The 16598-nt window shown below is 37.9% G+C and overlaps 1 protein-coding gene across 1 annotated transcript in view; it reads left to right on the plus strand.

The window, feature by feature from the left end:
* LOC122808765 (G-protein coupled receptor family C group 5 member C-like) overlaps nucleotides 1-15505 on the plus strand; it is a 250042-nt gene extending 234537 nt beyond the window's left edge. The window contains exon 4 of the mRNA XM_044079796.1: nucleotides 14160-15505. Coding sequence (XP_043935731.1) covers nucleotides 14160-14228 — 69 coding nt within the window. The 3' untranslated portion in view covers nucleotides 14229-15505. The remainder of the gene's footprint in view (nucleotides 1-14159) is intronic.
* Nucleotides 15506-16598: the final 1093 nt, after the last annotated feature.

Below are 16598 nucleotides of genomic sequence, written 5' to 3' on the forward strand. Positions count from 1 at the left end.
GAACATTTCTACCCGAGCCTCCGCTGAAAATTGGCTTCATTCCAAGTAGGACTTTCCTGATAAACAAATGTTAAATAAATAAAAATAGAGAATGGACATATGAAAGGGAAACTTTGGAAACTGAAATAGATTAAGTGGCACACTCAAAAGATATGAAAGAAATAACAGGTGGGGTAGAAATGGGTGAGTTTCCAAATCATAGAATGGTATGAGCTGGAATGGGTGATAACAGAGGTGTAATGAAAAGTGGAAAAAATCAAATAGATTGACAGGAAAGGCTGCCCAAACAGATGTAAATGGGAACATAAGGCTTTATGGAAAGAGCTGATGACTATGACAGTATGTTATGAAAATTGGACAAATTGGTGGAGTGCTTATAAAGAAAATTATAAGAATATATGTTTAACTGTAGAAAAAAACTGAAGTAAAGGACTAACTGTATAATGATATTGTGAAAAGACATGAAAAACAATTAGAACTATGTGGTGACAAAATAAGAGAAATAGAAAAAAGCCATATGAAAAATATAGAAAATATTAAAAATATATTTAGACAAAGTTTTTTTTACAAGGAAGCAAAAAAAAAATATGGAAGTTTCTCCATTTTGGGAAAAGAGATAAAAATAAGAGAAGGGGGAATTAATGCAATTTTTGGTAAGAAGGAAATAACCAGATATGCGCAGAGAAATAATGGTAATTGTGGAAACGTTTGTGGGTGGAACGTATGAACATTAAATAGGATAACAAGCATGGATTGTAAAAAATATCGGAACATGTTAAATCTCTAGAAAAGGAGATTACTATGAGAGAATTCAAAATAAAATAAAGGAAGCATCAACATCAAGAATAGACAGACTACCTTCTGAATATCATAGAGATGAACGAAAATGAGAAATCAATATTCTTTAAATATTCTATACTGTAACATTATTATAAACGAGCAGTATACCCTGCGACAGTTTGATATTATGGAATGCTCAAAAGGCTACAAAGACATGGAAGGCAGGACACAGAGGAGTGCAACCTTGAATGTTGTGTGATCTCATGGAAGTATTGTTTTTGGCCCTTGATAGGAATTCTAAGACATATTGCATGGTGACTTTGATAGATGATAAACGTTCAAAGACAGTGAGGGAACTGTGTGGGTAAATGCGGTAACGTTAGCACTAAATTTGTCAGTTAATATATTGGCTATACTCAAAGGATCAGAATGTGTGATATTATGGATGAGCTGAGTGCATTGTTAAAGACCTTTCCTCAATTTCTTCACATAACTGAAGAAACACTTGTAGTTTTTACTGGTATCCCCAGTGATTTTAAGCTTGTACTACAATTTACATGTTCTAATAATACTCTTAAGTTCCTTAATGACATGTTTCACTGAGGTCTTTATGTGGGATGGTAAGAAATTTTTACGTGTTTTCATAGGTTTATAGATAAGCACTAGGCTAGATGAACTTGCAGGCAATTTTAAGCCTGGGCAATTTACCTTTTTCTGCTTGAAATAACCTAATCCATTTACTTATAGACTGGCTTCACCCTTCCCATGGTCGATAATTATATATTACCCCTAATGAGAATAACTGGAATCATACCATAGGTTCATAGATGTGTAGTAGGCTAATGGACCTGGAGCCTTTACAAGCCTAGCCCATAGAAGTGCCCTGGCATCATGCCACCTGACGTTAGTTCCCAGTGACTCTATCAAGTAGAGCCACTAGAGTGATCCCTGAGATGAACTTTCTATTTCACATCCACTCATCAAGATTTCTCTTGAAGAGGGCTGGTGAGGTTCATAGGTAGGTACTAGTCTATTGGCCCTAGGGCTTATATAAGCCTAGCCAAAAAGGTACCTTGCTTTCGCCACCCAAGAAAATTATTTTCCTGTGCCCCTGTCGAGCAGAGCCACAGAAGTGATCCCTGGGGTGAATTTCCTATCTCCTATCCAATCAAGATTTTTCTTGAGCGCTAATGAGGAGCTTTGTTTGATATAGATGGGTAGTTTGTTCCAGAGTATGAGAAGTCTCTGGGGCAGGCATCTATCCCTCCAGCATGTTCTGTTTGTTGTGGTGACAAGGTTTAGGTCCTTAGAGCGTGTAGCTCAGAGGGATTGCAATTTCTTTCAGTGGAGCATATCCAACAGCTCTGGGTTTGACATAGCTTTGTATGTTAGGCAGAGATCGCCTCTGACTAGGCAATATGCAATGGAGTAAAGCTGGAGTTTTTTGGAACGGTCTGCATAGGGCATCTGTTTGAGGCAGGTAATCCTCTTTCTGAGGTATTTCTGCAGCATTTCCAATTGTTGTAGATGTCTTTTGAGGTACATACCAAAAGGGGCACTGTATTCTATAATGCGTCTAATGAGTAATGAGTAGAGGGGAACAGTGACCTCTTTTTTCCTGGATGCGAAACCTTTTGTGATGAGGTGTGACATGTAAAAGGATTTCCTGACTACTGTGGCAATGTGATTATCAAAGGAGAGACTACTGTCCACCTGTGTCCCATGGTCTGTTATCACACTTTCCGTGTCAAGTAGACTACCGCCTATGTGGTAGTTCATGGATACAGAGTTTTTACCAAAAGGGATGACAATGCACTTTTTGGCATTGAGCTTGAGGCCATGGCTTTGACACCATGCATCTCTCTCTCTGTAAGGCCCTTTTGTCGGACGTCCACATCTTTTGGGAGTTTTGATTATGGCTCCTAGTTTGCAGTAATCTGCGAACTTCATTAGCCAAAGACCTTCTGTGTTGGTCTGTACTTCAGAGAAGTAGATACCAAACAAGAGAGGACCCAGGACTGAACCCTGTGATACTCCACTTGTCACTGGTCTGAAGTCTGATTTGGAGTATGCTACTTTCACAGTGCGGTTTTTGTCAGTAAGCCAGTTGGCAACCCATCTTGTGACATAGGAATTTATACCTAGTTTAGTGAGTTGATATATAATTCTAGAGTAGGGGATAGTGTTGAAAGCCTTGGCAAGATCTAGATAGGCTGAGTGAACCACCTTACCCTCATCTACGACTTTGGTGTCCACTTCAAAGAAGTCTATCAGGTTTAAGAGGCATGATCTGTCTTTTACAAACCTGAACTGGGTGGGTTCCAGAGTTTGGAGATTACCAATGCCATTGTTTATAAGTTCCATGATACGTTCTATAGCCTTGCAGACCAGGGTCATCAGGCTAATGGGGCGGTAGTTCCCAGGGTTCGTGGTGGCTCACCCTCTGTGGAATGGGATAACCATCGCTGTGCGCCATTCAGTGGGCAGAAATCCGGAGGTGAGGCTATGCTTGAACATGGTACTTAGCTGGGGTGCCAGTTCATTCTGTAGTACATGTAGAAAGCAGCCTGGGATATTGTCAGGTCCCATGGATGCTGTGATCTTGGCTATGGAGAGTGTGGTTTTAACCTGTGCAGCTATAATTACAGAAACTTTGCATTCATCCAGTATAGAGATGGGCCATTTAGGGGGTGAGAGGGGGGAAAGGTTAGCACTGAACCTATCTGCCAGGATGTTGGCAATATCAGTTATTTTGTATATTTAGTGCCGTTGTGCTGTAACTCAGAGCAGATCTGAGTGTTGCCATTGAGATTCTTGACATAGCTATAGAATGTTTTGTGGTTGTCTTTAGAATCAGTGGCAATTTTGTTTTAGTAACTAGCTTTGGAGGATTTTGAGGGATCTCAGCTTCTTACTGAGGCTGAACAGGGAGTTCCTCCAATCGTGGGATTTTACTCTTTTGCAGAAGTTTTTTTCTTCTGTTGTAGATTTTGTTTATGGCAGGGGACCACCAGATTGGATTCATTTTTTTGGAGCAAAACATCTTGGTTCTGTTAGGGATTGCACTATCCATGCATTGGTATAAGTGCTTATAAAGTGCATTTGTGTAGTATTCAGCAGTCATACCTCTATTGTCCATCTGCATGAGTGTCGTGAAGTTTGCCAATTCTGTCTTAAAAAGTGTGAAGTTGGCTTTGGAGAAATGTTTTACTGTGGTTTCCCTAATAGGGGGTGCAGCAGGATGTGGATGTCTAGAGTGATTAGCTTATGATCTGATCTGACCAACAAGGAATTGACCTCTGGTGTGGAACACCGGTTGCCCATGTTGGTAATAACCAGATCTAGGATATTGCTGCCCCTGGTGCTGGTGTGGATACGTTGATCCAAGGCATTGGAATTTATGAATTCCAGCAAATGTTGAGCAAAAGAGTTGGTACATGAGTAGTTTTCCAAGTTAATGGGGGGTAGTTGAAATTGCCCATTATTAGGGTGTTAGGTTGTACCCTAATATTTTTCAGTGTATCAAGAAATGAGGAGTGGGAATGTGGGACATATGTAGCAAGCTACAATTTGGATTGCAGTCTTGCCCAGAATTTGTTGCACTTGGATAATCTTGGATGCATTATGCTGAGCAACTAGCCTGGAGGTGTGGATATCCTTAATGAACAGGGACACGCCTTTGCTTTTAGTGTTTTGGTCCAGGTTAGGTGGCCAAAAGGTGTGGTATGAATTATAGCCTGGTAATCCAGGGGTGCTGTCTGGAGCCTTGAACCATGTCTCTGTCACTGCACAGATGTCAATGTTCTCCATTTTAAGGAGTACCTCGAGTGAGTGCATTTTGACACTTAGACTTCTAGCAGTGAGTAACATTACCCTCAGATTTTGCTTGCTTGTACCTGTTAAAGTGGTGAATTTGTCATTTGAACCTTGCCTAAAAAGACACTATAGGGATGGCAAGAGCCTTAGCCAGTATCCGGAATCCCAAGGGTGAATGGTGCAGGCCATCTCTGGCAAAGCATCGTGGTCTGTCAATCATGTCATCCCAGGCAGACAGATACTGGCTCCCCTTAGAATGACACCAGAAGCTTACCCAATTGTTGGTCAATCATTTTGTCCTTATACTGTGGTATAATTCTGGGTGATGGCAGGATGCTACTCAGGGCTAGGGTCATACCTGCCTGGGCTACAAGATCGGACAGCTCCTCCATGTCTCTTTTCATGTAGTCCAGGGAGGTATGTCTCAGGTCATTCACACCAACATGGACAATGACAGTCATATTTGTACTTGTTGTGGAGTGACCTGAGTGCGTGCATTATGTGATGGATCCTGGCACCTGACAGGCAGCTGACAGTAACTTTCTCCTTGTTTAGCCTAGTGAAAGGAACATCAGTGTGCCTGACTTTAGAGTCACCTATGACTAGAGTGTTGGGTAACAATTCAGGTAATAAATATAATCAGGCAAATAGAACCTATGCAGATAAGTTTTTTAGGCAAACGCAACCCTCGCAATCATCACAACAAGAAAACGAATCGGAATTAGCACTTGCTAGTCCAATCATGGTTTTTAATGATAGTTTTCTTGGTTCTGATGTCTGTTTCCCAAGTCGACAATACTACGAATGTTTCTCAGAGGGATGGATTGAACGATGTCCCATATATAATTTTCAACCAAAAAGGTGACTTTAAGATTTATAATTTCACAGAGGTCAAAATTGAAGATAAATTGGTTGAGCTTCTTGCTTTAGGTTACACTTTTGTTCCGGGTAAACTTGGTGACATTTCAAAGGAAATCATCGAACTTAAGTGCTTTGTTCGCAAACTCAACCTGAAGCTTCTTTTTAATAACGAGAGTTTAATACCTCATGATTCTTTAAGGTTACCAAGTGTGTTTAATCCACCCCTTCACCCCTCATTACAACTCTTTGAAAGAGTTTGCGAAGTAGATTTGAGACATTCATTCAAGTCAAACCAGAATACTCATCACACAAAATATAACACTTCTAAGGAACAACTTTATTTGTTAAATGAACTCTGTTCCGCTCCTGTCAGATTAATGAAACCGGACAAGGGTGGTGGGTTGGTCATTATGGACAATTCTAAGTATACAGAAAAAATGTTAGATGTTCTTATGACACCTGCTTACTCATTGGCTTCGCTTAATGAAGTCCATCGAAGTCATACCATCATGAGAGGCCTCTTTCGTGATTTATTTTTGGCAGGTAAAATTGACTTGGAAACTTACAATTTTATAGATATCACTTTACCAAAAATCCCAGTAATGTTTGGCATCCCCAAAGTCCATAAAGACCTTAAAAACCCTCCTATGAGGGCTTTGGTCGATGGCCGTTCATCCATGACGTATCCTTGTGCCAAACTTGTTGATAGAATTTTGACAAAATATTTAAAAAACATCTGTGGAGTCTGTAAAGACTCTTGGAATTTTTTGAATAATATCAACAGTTTGGCCTTTAACTCTGAGTACAATTTTCTTACGATCGACGTCGTGGACTTGTACACTTCCATTCCACACCAGGAAGCATTGGAATGGATAGGTCTACTACTTACTGACTTTGGGGCGCCAAAAACTGAAATAGAACTCGTAACTGAGATCTTGGATATAGTCCTTACATCAAACTATTTCCTCTTTGATAAGAAGTTTTTCTTGCAAAAACAGGGAGTAGCAATGGGCTCTCCCTGTGGAGCATCAGTTGCAAACTTCTTTATGGGATTTTGGGAAAAGAATTTTCTTTTCCCTTCAAATGAATACCTGAGTTTTGTTAAATTTTACACGAGATACCTTGATGATGTCTTCATTCTTTTTGATGGCAATGCTACAGAAGCTAACCAGTTTGTCCAGTTTTTAAATAGCACAACAGAGTTCTTGAAATTTACGTTCAAGTTCTCAGAGATGGAAATTGACTATTTGGACGTTAAATTAAGGAAGGACAACAAACTTAACGTTTACACATCCTGCATCTTTAGGAAGCCAACATACTGCAACTCATTCCTGCACTTCTCCAGTTACCACCCTTTCAGACAAAAGAAATCTATTGTGAAGGGCCAACTGGTGAGAGCAGGAAGGATGTGCAGCAATTTTTCGGACTTCCTTACTGAATGTGATTTGCTTCGTGAGATGTTCCTTAATAGGGACTACCCTAAAAACCTGGTTGATGATTTAATTCTTGAAGTTACAACTAAGAGAAACAGTGGTTTTTATAAACCTATTCTTTGGCAAAGAAGTCACAGTATGGCATCTGACACTCTTGATTCATCAATGTCACAAATAGTAAATATTTCATCTATTGAAGCCAACACAAGTCATGGTGTTAGACGTGATTTTGCAACAAGTTACATCATTACATATAGTTTCAATTCAGGGTCTATTATTCCAATAATTCAGAAAAACTGGCAATATATCTTGAGTACTCCAGGTCTAGCAGAAAAGTTAGGTCTCTCCCCGAATTTTGTATTCAAGAGGAATTCTAATTTAAAAGAACTCCTTCAAAGAGATCATTCTAGTAAAAGTTTCAACAGACGTTTAGGGATGTATGTTTGTAACTGTTGCAGTTGGTGCCACAAAATGAAAACTGGTCAATCCTACAAAATTAGGGACAAAAAAGTACATGATAAAATATCCACTTAATTGTGAAAGTAAGTCAATAGTATATGTGGCCTTTTGTGAGTGTTGTGCCTCGTTTTATATTGGGAAGACCGATCGCAGGTTACGCGATCGAGTCTATGAGCATATGTATGCTATTAAGAAAAACAAGGACACTAACGCTCTAGCAAAACACATTGATAGTCACCCAGGCCACTCTTTCACATTTATGGCTATTGATCAGATTAACAATAATATACGTGGGGGGCCCACTTCATTACTTTTAGAGTTATGTGAACTTGAGTGGCAATTGAGAACTGATGCCTTTAGTCACCCAGGTCTCAATGAGTATTGTAACATCTCTGCAGTCTTAAAGATGAAGAGTTACTTAAGATAAACTCTGTGTTAATTTAGTAGAGGGTACTTACAGTCAGTTTTGTTCTGAATATTGACAATTTAAAGATTGTAAGTGTTATGTCATCCATACCCTGGTTCAGTAATTGAACCTTTTTAACAAGCATAATTTATGCACTAATTTGTGTAATTTATTTTTATATAAAAAGGTCATGTTGACCAGTATCAGTTAGTGAATAATCTGCCTGTTACATATTGAGTGTATTTTTAAATGTAGACATTCACAGTGTTTCACATATTCATTTTATATGTTTTTAAACCAGTATAAATACTTAATTCTTAATTATTGAGTGATTGTCTAGTTTATACTGACAATCTATGATATCATGTTTTTACTAACATTTATTTTTTAAGTGTTCTATTTACCTTTTAGTGATGTCACTTCCTCCTAGCTTCATACAAAAAGCATTTGAAAGTGTAATGATTTGTAATTCTCTGAAGAAGCTATGTTGAGTGCGCTTTGTGTACTTTAAAATAAAATTTGCGTTAAGACTACGTTTTGGTTCTTCTGCTGGTACAAGGAGTCCGTTTTCTTGTTTTTGGATTTTGTTGGTTTACTTTTGATTCGTTTTAGAGTGTTGGGTATGTTATGCCTTATGGGCTGTGGTTGAGTGGCACACTGAGTTTGTGGGCTGTGTGTCATTTAGGTTGCGTTGGGCGGTGGAAGTTGCTTGCGTTTCTGCTTTGGAGGTTCCTGTTGCTTGGGCAGGTTTTAATTGAGATCATCCATGAATGTAGGTGTGTGTTTTGTGTTTCTATGTGTGTGTTTTGGTGGTGTAGGTTTTGAGGGACTATGTGATGGGTGTGGTGCAAGTGTTTACCTTCTCCTCTTGACTGTCTAGTCCAGTCTTGGGTGAAGAGAGCTTTGCTTCCAGTTTGGCTATATAATTGCATCTCTTACAGGTTGTAGTGTTGGGTGGTAGGAGGAGAGGGTTGTGTGTGTACATGAGACAATTGCTGCATTGCCCCAAGATGCCCAGATTCATCAGGTAGACAGGAGAAAACACTGGGAGCTGCCCCTTAGACATGCCTGGATAGGTGCTTATTTATTAAGTACTAAAAGCTGTTTTCCTCTAGACAAGTGAGGAAAGTTGAGTGCTGTAGTAATTTGTAGCTTATTTAATGCTTATAACGAGTTCTGAACAAGTGCTGAGCTCAAAGGAACAGATTTGATAGCTAAAACTAAAAAAATGGCTAGTTCTAAGGGAAAATTTGAAGAGTAGACTTTATGGCGCTGGGAATAGTTTAACCCTAGCTAAGCGGCGATGCATAAAGTGTTTTTTTAGATAACTCCTCAAAACAGTGCTTATTGTTTTTTTTTTTAGATAAGCTACCTAGTGTGTACCACTCCCACTGATAAGCTGATAAGCTAGAAGGCTTCCCTCAAACACAGAAAGGCTTGGGGGCTCAGAAACTTACAAACAGTCCTGGATGCAGCAAATTTGTATCTGAACTAGACTACATACAGGAAAGGCAGGAAACAAGCTTAGAAATTTTTTTTGCAAAGTGGAAAGGGAGAAAGGAGGAGCAGAAGATAATTAAAGATTAAGAAACTAAGTGGGTTGGCCTTCTCAAATGTTCTCCCTGTATTAGATAGAATGAGGTAATGACACTAGACTGGGAGGAGTGTCCCAGATCAAATTTACAGTAGGGGTGTGCAGCTGGAAAGCCACCAAGTATAAGAACAGGATACCAATAGGGAGAGACTGTGGGAAACAAAAATCAGAACAAACAAAACCCAAACAGATGCTTAACAAATGTAGAAAATTCCAGGTTAATACCTCACACCGTGAAACTAGCTAGAAAATTATGTAGCAGACAATAAAAGTGCTATAAATAACTTGAGAAATAAGCAAAAAAACAGGATACTTAATGTTATATATCACAGAGCAGAGTTTGCTCAGTGCCCTTCCTCTGATTAGCTCTGTGTGAAATTGCAGAAACACTTACAATTTAACTTAAGTAACAGAAAGTTGAAACCTGAAACAGCTTAAAAAAACCTCGAAAGAACCAATGAGGTGCTTACTCCAAGCCGCAGTCCAGGTAACCCCAGTCAGCCAATGACCATAAACACGTCCCTCTCACTGGAATGCAAGAATGGCTTTGGCTAAACTAAGATGGCCTGGAACATGTGCTCAGACACACAGCCTCTACAAACAAACAACTAGGCCCAAAACACAAGCCTGAGTATTGACAATGCTTGACATGTATATGGGAAGTCTATTCCAGAGATGGGCAGTCTCTGGGTTATGAACCTGTCCCTCCAGCATGTTCTGTTTGTGGTAATGAGGTTGAGGTCTCTGTGGTGTAGAGGAATTGGGATTTGTTTAGATGTAGCATTTGTAACAGAGCTGGATCAGACATGGCTTTGTACTTCAAGCAGAGATCACCTCTTAGTAGATGATATGAGACAGAGATTAGCTGGAGTTTTTTTTTTGAGTCTGTCTGTGTAGAACATGTGTTTAAGGCCTAGGATCCTCTTCGTTGGGTACTTCTGCGGTCTTTCCAGCTGTTGCATGTGTCTGGTACATGCCAAATAGGGCATTATACTCAATGACTGGCCTAATGAGGGAAGAGTAGAGAGAGATAATGACCTCTGTCTTCCTGGATGCAAAACCCTTGGTAATGAGATGTGCCACATAGAAGGTCTTGCTGACCACAGTGGCAATGTGGTGGTCGAAGGAGAGGTTGCTGTCAACCTGTGTCCCCAGATCTCTTATAACATCTTCAGTGTTCAGTGGGCTATCACTGATGTGGTAATTAGTGGGAACTGAGTTTTTCCCAAAGGGGATGACACCTTTTTTGGCATTAAGCTTAAGGTCATGGTTTTGACACCAGCCATTGGTCTCAATGAGGCTTTTTGTAGGCTGTCTACATCACCTGGGGAGTCAATAATGGCTCCCAGCTTGCAGTTGTCTGTGAATCTGGTAAGCCAGAGTCCCTCAAACGTGTTGGCCTGGACTTCTGAGAAGTAGATGCCAAACAAGAGAGGACCCAGGACGGATCCCCGTGGGACTCCACTTGTAACTGGTAGGCAGTCTGACTTGGAGTCCACTACTTTCACTCTGAGTTCTATCTGTGAGCCAGTTTGCAACCCATCTAGTGGTATAGGGGTTGATGGCTAGTTTGGTGAGTTTATTAATAAGTCCTGAGTGGGGAATGGTATCAAATGCCTTTGCCAGATCGAGGTAGGCTGTAGGAATGGCCTTGGCCTCATCCACAGCTCTCGTGCACCATTTGGTAGGGACAACACCTGAGATGAAGCTGTGATTGAACAGGGCTGTGGTGCTAGTTCACTTTGTAGTTCATGTAGAACACATCCAGGGATATTGTCGGGTCCCATGGGCGATGTATTCTTGGCCTTGGCAATGCAGCCTTAACCTGTGCTGCTATAATGCTGGGTGTCTGGCATTCCTCCGGTATTGTGATTGGTCCTATATGGGGGGTAAAGCTGGCACTGAATCCGTTGGCCAGTATGTTGCAATATCTGTTGGCTCAGTATAGGAGGTACCATTGTGCAGTAACTGAGAGCAACCCTAGTATTGCCATAGAGATTCTTTTTTTCTCATTTTTTTTTATTTTTCAAATACATTTGAATGAATTCCATAGTATTTATACATAGCATCTTAAATAACTATGTACACTATTTACATTAGTCTGACACTATAACAGATCTTAATGTATGCAGTTACTTTATAAGCATGTCCAATCCATTATCAGCGTGTCTGATCAATTATTGTATAGTGTCAATCAACGATAAGACTTTTCCCCCTAGGGTTGTTGTTAAATGACTTTGGATACATTCTTAGTTCTTTAATTTTAATTTCCAGTAATGCTGTGTTCTTCAGTAGGCTATAGAATTCTTCCAAAGCTGATATTGTTTGTATTCCATCTTCTTGCTATACACTTCCTTGAAATTGCAGGTATAGTCCATACTAGATTCATGTTTGACCTATTCAAATGAGGACTTCGTTCACATTTAGTAATGCAAGAACTTTAGTTAAATAAAATTATTCATTAAATAAAGCTTATGGAAAGTTATTAATACCATTCCAAAATGGCTTAATTTTAGTACAATCAAAGAAAATGTGGTTCCAATCTGCATCGTGTACTTGCTCACATCTCCAACAAATTGCTTTTATGGAAGAACTGATTTTATTGATTCTGTCTTTGGTTAAGAATGCTCTGTGCAAGCATTTACAACTAAAAACTTGGTTTTGGGTGTTTTATAGTTTAGCAAATTTTTGAAATACTGTTTCCCATGTCAAAGTCATTATATATGATTTCATATCTATATTTCGTAAATTTAGCCATTTCTTTAAATGAAGAATTGTTAAATATTCTACTTAAATCTTGCGAATATGACAGAATACTATGTAAAGTTAGCCAGTCCTTTTGTGGAATTTTGTATGTTATTGTCATTTCTTGCATATCTAAAACTTTTAGTTCTTTGATACATTGGCACCAACAAACCAATCCTTTCTGTTCCCAGAAATTAATAATTTCTCTATATATATTTTATGTGGAAAGTTTTTTTGTGACTATGAATGGTTAAAAGATCAAACCAGATTTTTAAATCTATATTTGCATTAATAATTTTCCTAAATGAGTCAATGTAATAATTAATCATACGAGTTTTAGTAGGTTTAGTTATGTCATATTGCATACTGATGCAGAATATGTGCCATGGCAAATTGATTTTATCTGTTTTTGAATTTTTTTTTGTAAATCAAATTTATTGATATTACAGTTAGTAATTCTTTCCAATTTGCAGAGTAATTTGGACTTATCCAATCAGTTTGTTTTAGATATTGATGCTTTTATAAATGTTTCTATATCAGGAAAGTTTAATAATCCCTGCTTCCATGGTCTGATATGATGTATTAAAGCTATTCTGTTTCTTTTGGGAAACCATAACAATTTTATTAGGAATAAATTAATTTTTTTAAGTATATTCCTTTCTGGTAGCCGTGAAGATTCTTGATCTAACTATAGATGGCTTTGTGGTTTTTAGTGTCTGCTGCAATTCTGCCTTCATAGTTGGCTTTAGAGGTTTTGATGAGGGATCTCAACTTTTTTGTTGAGGATAATAAGGGAATTTTTCCAGTCTTGGGACTTCACCTTTTTCTGCAACAGTCTCTTCCTTCTGTTGCAGAGTTTATTAATGGCAGGGGACCACCCTTTTTTGGAGGAAAGCATCTTGGTTCTGTTGGGTATGGCTAGTTCCATGCATTTATGTACATGTTCTTACAGTGCATGATTCGGCAGTCATGCATCTGTTTTCCATTGAAATGGGTAGTCATGCATCTATTTTCCATTGAAATGGGTGCTGTGAAGTTAGCCACCTCTGTTTTTAGTAGTCCAAAGTCAGCTTTGGAGAAGTTATGGTGGTTACCTTTGCTGGGGGTGTGGGTGAGATGTGGATTTCCACGGTGATAAGTTAGTGGTTGGATCTTACCAGGAAGGAATTGACTACTGGTGTAGAGCAATGGTTGCCCATGATATTTGGGGGATTGTTTGTCACTCCAGGTAGGCAGTTGTTTTGTGCTATTCTAAACCTCACTAGTTTAGTCAGTCATTGACTACAATTCAGCTATCTATGTGCTTCTGACAAGGCATATAGGTCAGGTAGGTGGAGGTTAGGTTAGGTTAGGCTAAAGGAGTTTTCACTGTTATTGGTCTAATATAAGTGATATGCTCTTTATAAATTGTACTATGGATGATCCCTTTATACTCGTATCTATTTGTCTTAAACAGATAAGAGAACTGAAAAACATCCAAGTGTAAATGACTTGAAAATATTCATTAATAAATCAGTAGTAAAAGTAATAGGTTTATCACCTAATGTCTCTGTCACCTTTGGCAAAAACTCACACTCCCTTTAAAACTGTTTCTCCACATGGTTAAAATGATTTGGAAGATTGCATGGGTATGCATAACCTCCAGCATGGGGCAGCTGTGATTTAATTTCTGAAAGATCACCAGACTGAAACTTTTGCAGCAAATTATGAACTTTGTGATCCAAACCAGTAGGCAGAATTTCTGTTGAATATTTTACAACTTATAGCATTTTGTTATTTTAGTATTAATTGTAATTCAGTCTCCTGCACTTATATTTAACATATGCATTTTCTTTGGGTTGTTTTGCAGTACACAGTTAATAGCAATTCGAACTGCTAGAAACTTTTTTCTCGGACCAAGTATCCAAACTTTTCTATTGATATCAGTGACTAAAATGTACTTTTAGTTGTCATCATCGAACAGCAAAGGTGGAACACTGCAGATGTTTTTGTAATAATGAAAAAAGTTAGACTTAATGTTAGGAACACCTGTGGTATAGATTATTGAACTATTTGTGTCTTTCAGAGCAGAGGTCGGACAATGAATGGGCACCTTCCTGCAATAAATGAGCAGAGCTGGAAGTCGGAATTGTAAATGCAGTATAAAATACAACCAGACAGACCATTGCAGTGTGACAGTCCATCAGTAAACTGCTCCAGGAAGACTACAGCAACGTCAGATCCACCAAATCCAAGCCCTGGCTTAGACATGATGGCTAATAATGTAGCACTAATGTGACCAGCTGACATATGGTCTAGACCCACTGTGGCATAATAAGGAGCCATTACATAATTATGTGCTGCTCCAAACAAATCAATTCCTAATAGTGACACTTACCTTTAACCAAAGAAATCAGTATGTTTACTGCTTAGCATAAGTAATGCTTAATTAACTTTTGTGGTATTACAAGTCTTATTTCTGATCTGATCATTCTTAAGACACTTTACTTTTTATTACTTATTTTTTTTTTTAAATTAATTCTTTTTTTCATGGCAGGTACGAGCTGATATGCTTAAAAGATGCTTGCTGTTCTGCCTTCTTTTAATAGTAATGTTGCAGTGAGATGCGTGTGTGGTGGTTAAAATAAAAATAACTGTAACCCAGACAGCAGTGAATGTATAGCATGTACATATTGCCCAGTCACATTTACACAAATGTACAAACAGTACATCAAAGGTCATATAATAACCTACCTGCCGTATTACAATGCAGCTATAATATGTGTCAAAAGCAAGATGTTTTATTCACAGACTGTGCAAACAGAATAGTGCAAAGATACAGGTAAATGAAATATTCTTCTGATAAACCATACCACTGCATGCATTTTTTTCACTTTTAATATTTATTCTAGTTCAAAGAAAAACAGGAGCATTACGTGGCTACTTAGTGTTATGTTCATTATCAAGGACATTGTAATTGAGCAACTAAGTTGCTACTTACACACGGGTTTTTCTCATGTAGTAACTTTATTACTGTATTGTTGGATTCTGTATTCTACGTGAGACAGAATAGAGAATTAAGTTACTGAATTCAGTCATCTCCTCACTTGGGTGTGGTAATATTACATGCTATATAATGCAGGTACCTTAAAAGACTAGCAGAGTTTCTCCAATTTCAAGAAATATTTTTAACATATGATTTGTAGACTCGCACTTCTCCAAATGATATTTTTTTCTTTGACTCTAGCTTTTTATGCTGAGTGGCAGAATTTTTTGTGCACTATAGTTTAAATATGTAACATATACACAGGTCAGGGAGGTAACAAGACAAAAATTTTTCACCATTTGCAGACATTTCACAAACTTTCAGAGAACATGATAGTCCATTTCCCGTAATTACTTAAGCACTGATTAGAACATTTTAATACAATTTAAATTCATATACGTGTATATATATATATATATATATATATATATATATATATATATATATATATAAATACATAAATAACATTTTTCTCTGCCTAATGCTAGTATTACATTTTGATTTCACTTGATTTTAAAGTTTCTACATATCACTAGGTGCATATATATTTTAGTTAACATTATTATGCAATCATAAAGTTATTTTTTTCCATTCCAAATGCCTCCACCAAAAAAGTCAGCTTTCAAAAGGATTTGAAAAAAAAAACAAAAAAACAAATGTGATAAATCTCACCTAAACCATAATTAATTAAAATACATTAATACTAAGAACGATTACAACCCTAGCCAATAACTTGAGGTTAAAATCAAACCTCGTACCTTGTACCTGGTAGGTAAAAACTTTAACCTCTATGCTCATTCTCCCCAGTAAAAGTCACTTCTTTTTTTTTACTTTTACTTTTTTGTTGCTTTTTCTTTTGTTTATAATTACTTTCAAATCACTTAGTACAATAATTCACTTGTTAAACACAGACATTCCTCACAATATCACTTGTTTGTTGTATATTGTTATTAAGCATTGCTCAACATTTGCATGCGCCTCTTTCCTGTCATAATTATTTCTATAAATACCATTTGTACCCCTACACCTTACAGTAATAGGTATTAAGCTAAAATGTACATATGCTGTTTATACAACATGAGTTATGTACATGATAGCAAAAAATATTATTTCAAGTATAAAACTGTTGCCAAATAACTCCAAGACTAGGGGTGTTATACCAGCAGGAACAAGTAAGTAAAAACCAAAAAGCAGCGGTTGCTGGTATACACACGGCACAATCACAGTTCTTTCCAAAGTCTCTATTCACCACAATAAATGCTCACCACGTAAAGCAGTAGTGAAAAGTAGGTAAAAGCCAAAAAGTAGCGGTTGCTGATGTACACACGGCACAATCACAGCTCTTTCCAAAGTCTCTATTCTCCACGATAAATAATCACCACGGTAAGCAGTAGTAGAAAGTAAAATCCTTTTAATGACAGTAAGCGCTTTCGCCTTTCGGCTTCTTCAGACTGTATAACACTTAATTACAGTTCAAAC

Source organism: Protopterus annectens, chromosome 1.part1 (genome assembly GCF_019279795.1).
Source record: "Protopterus annectens isolate FY-2018-M chromosome 1.part1, PAN1.0, whole genome shotgun sequence".
NCBI lineage: Eukaryota > Metazoa > Chordata > Ceratodontiformes > Protopteridae > Protopterus > Protopterus annectens.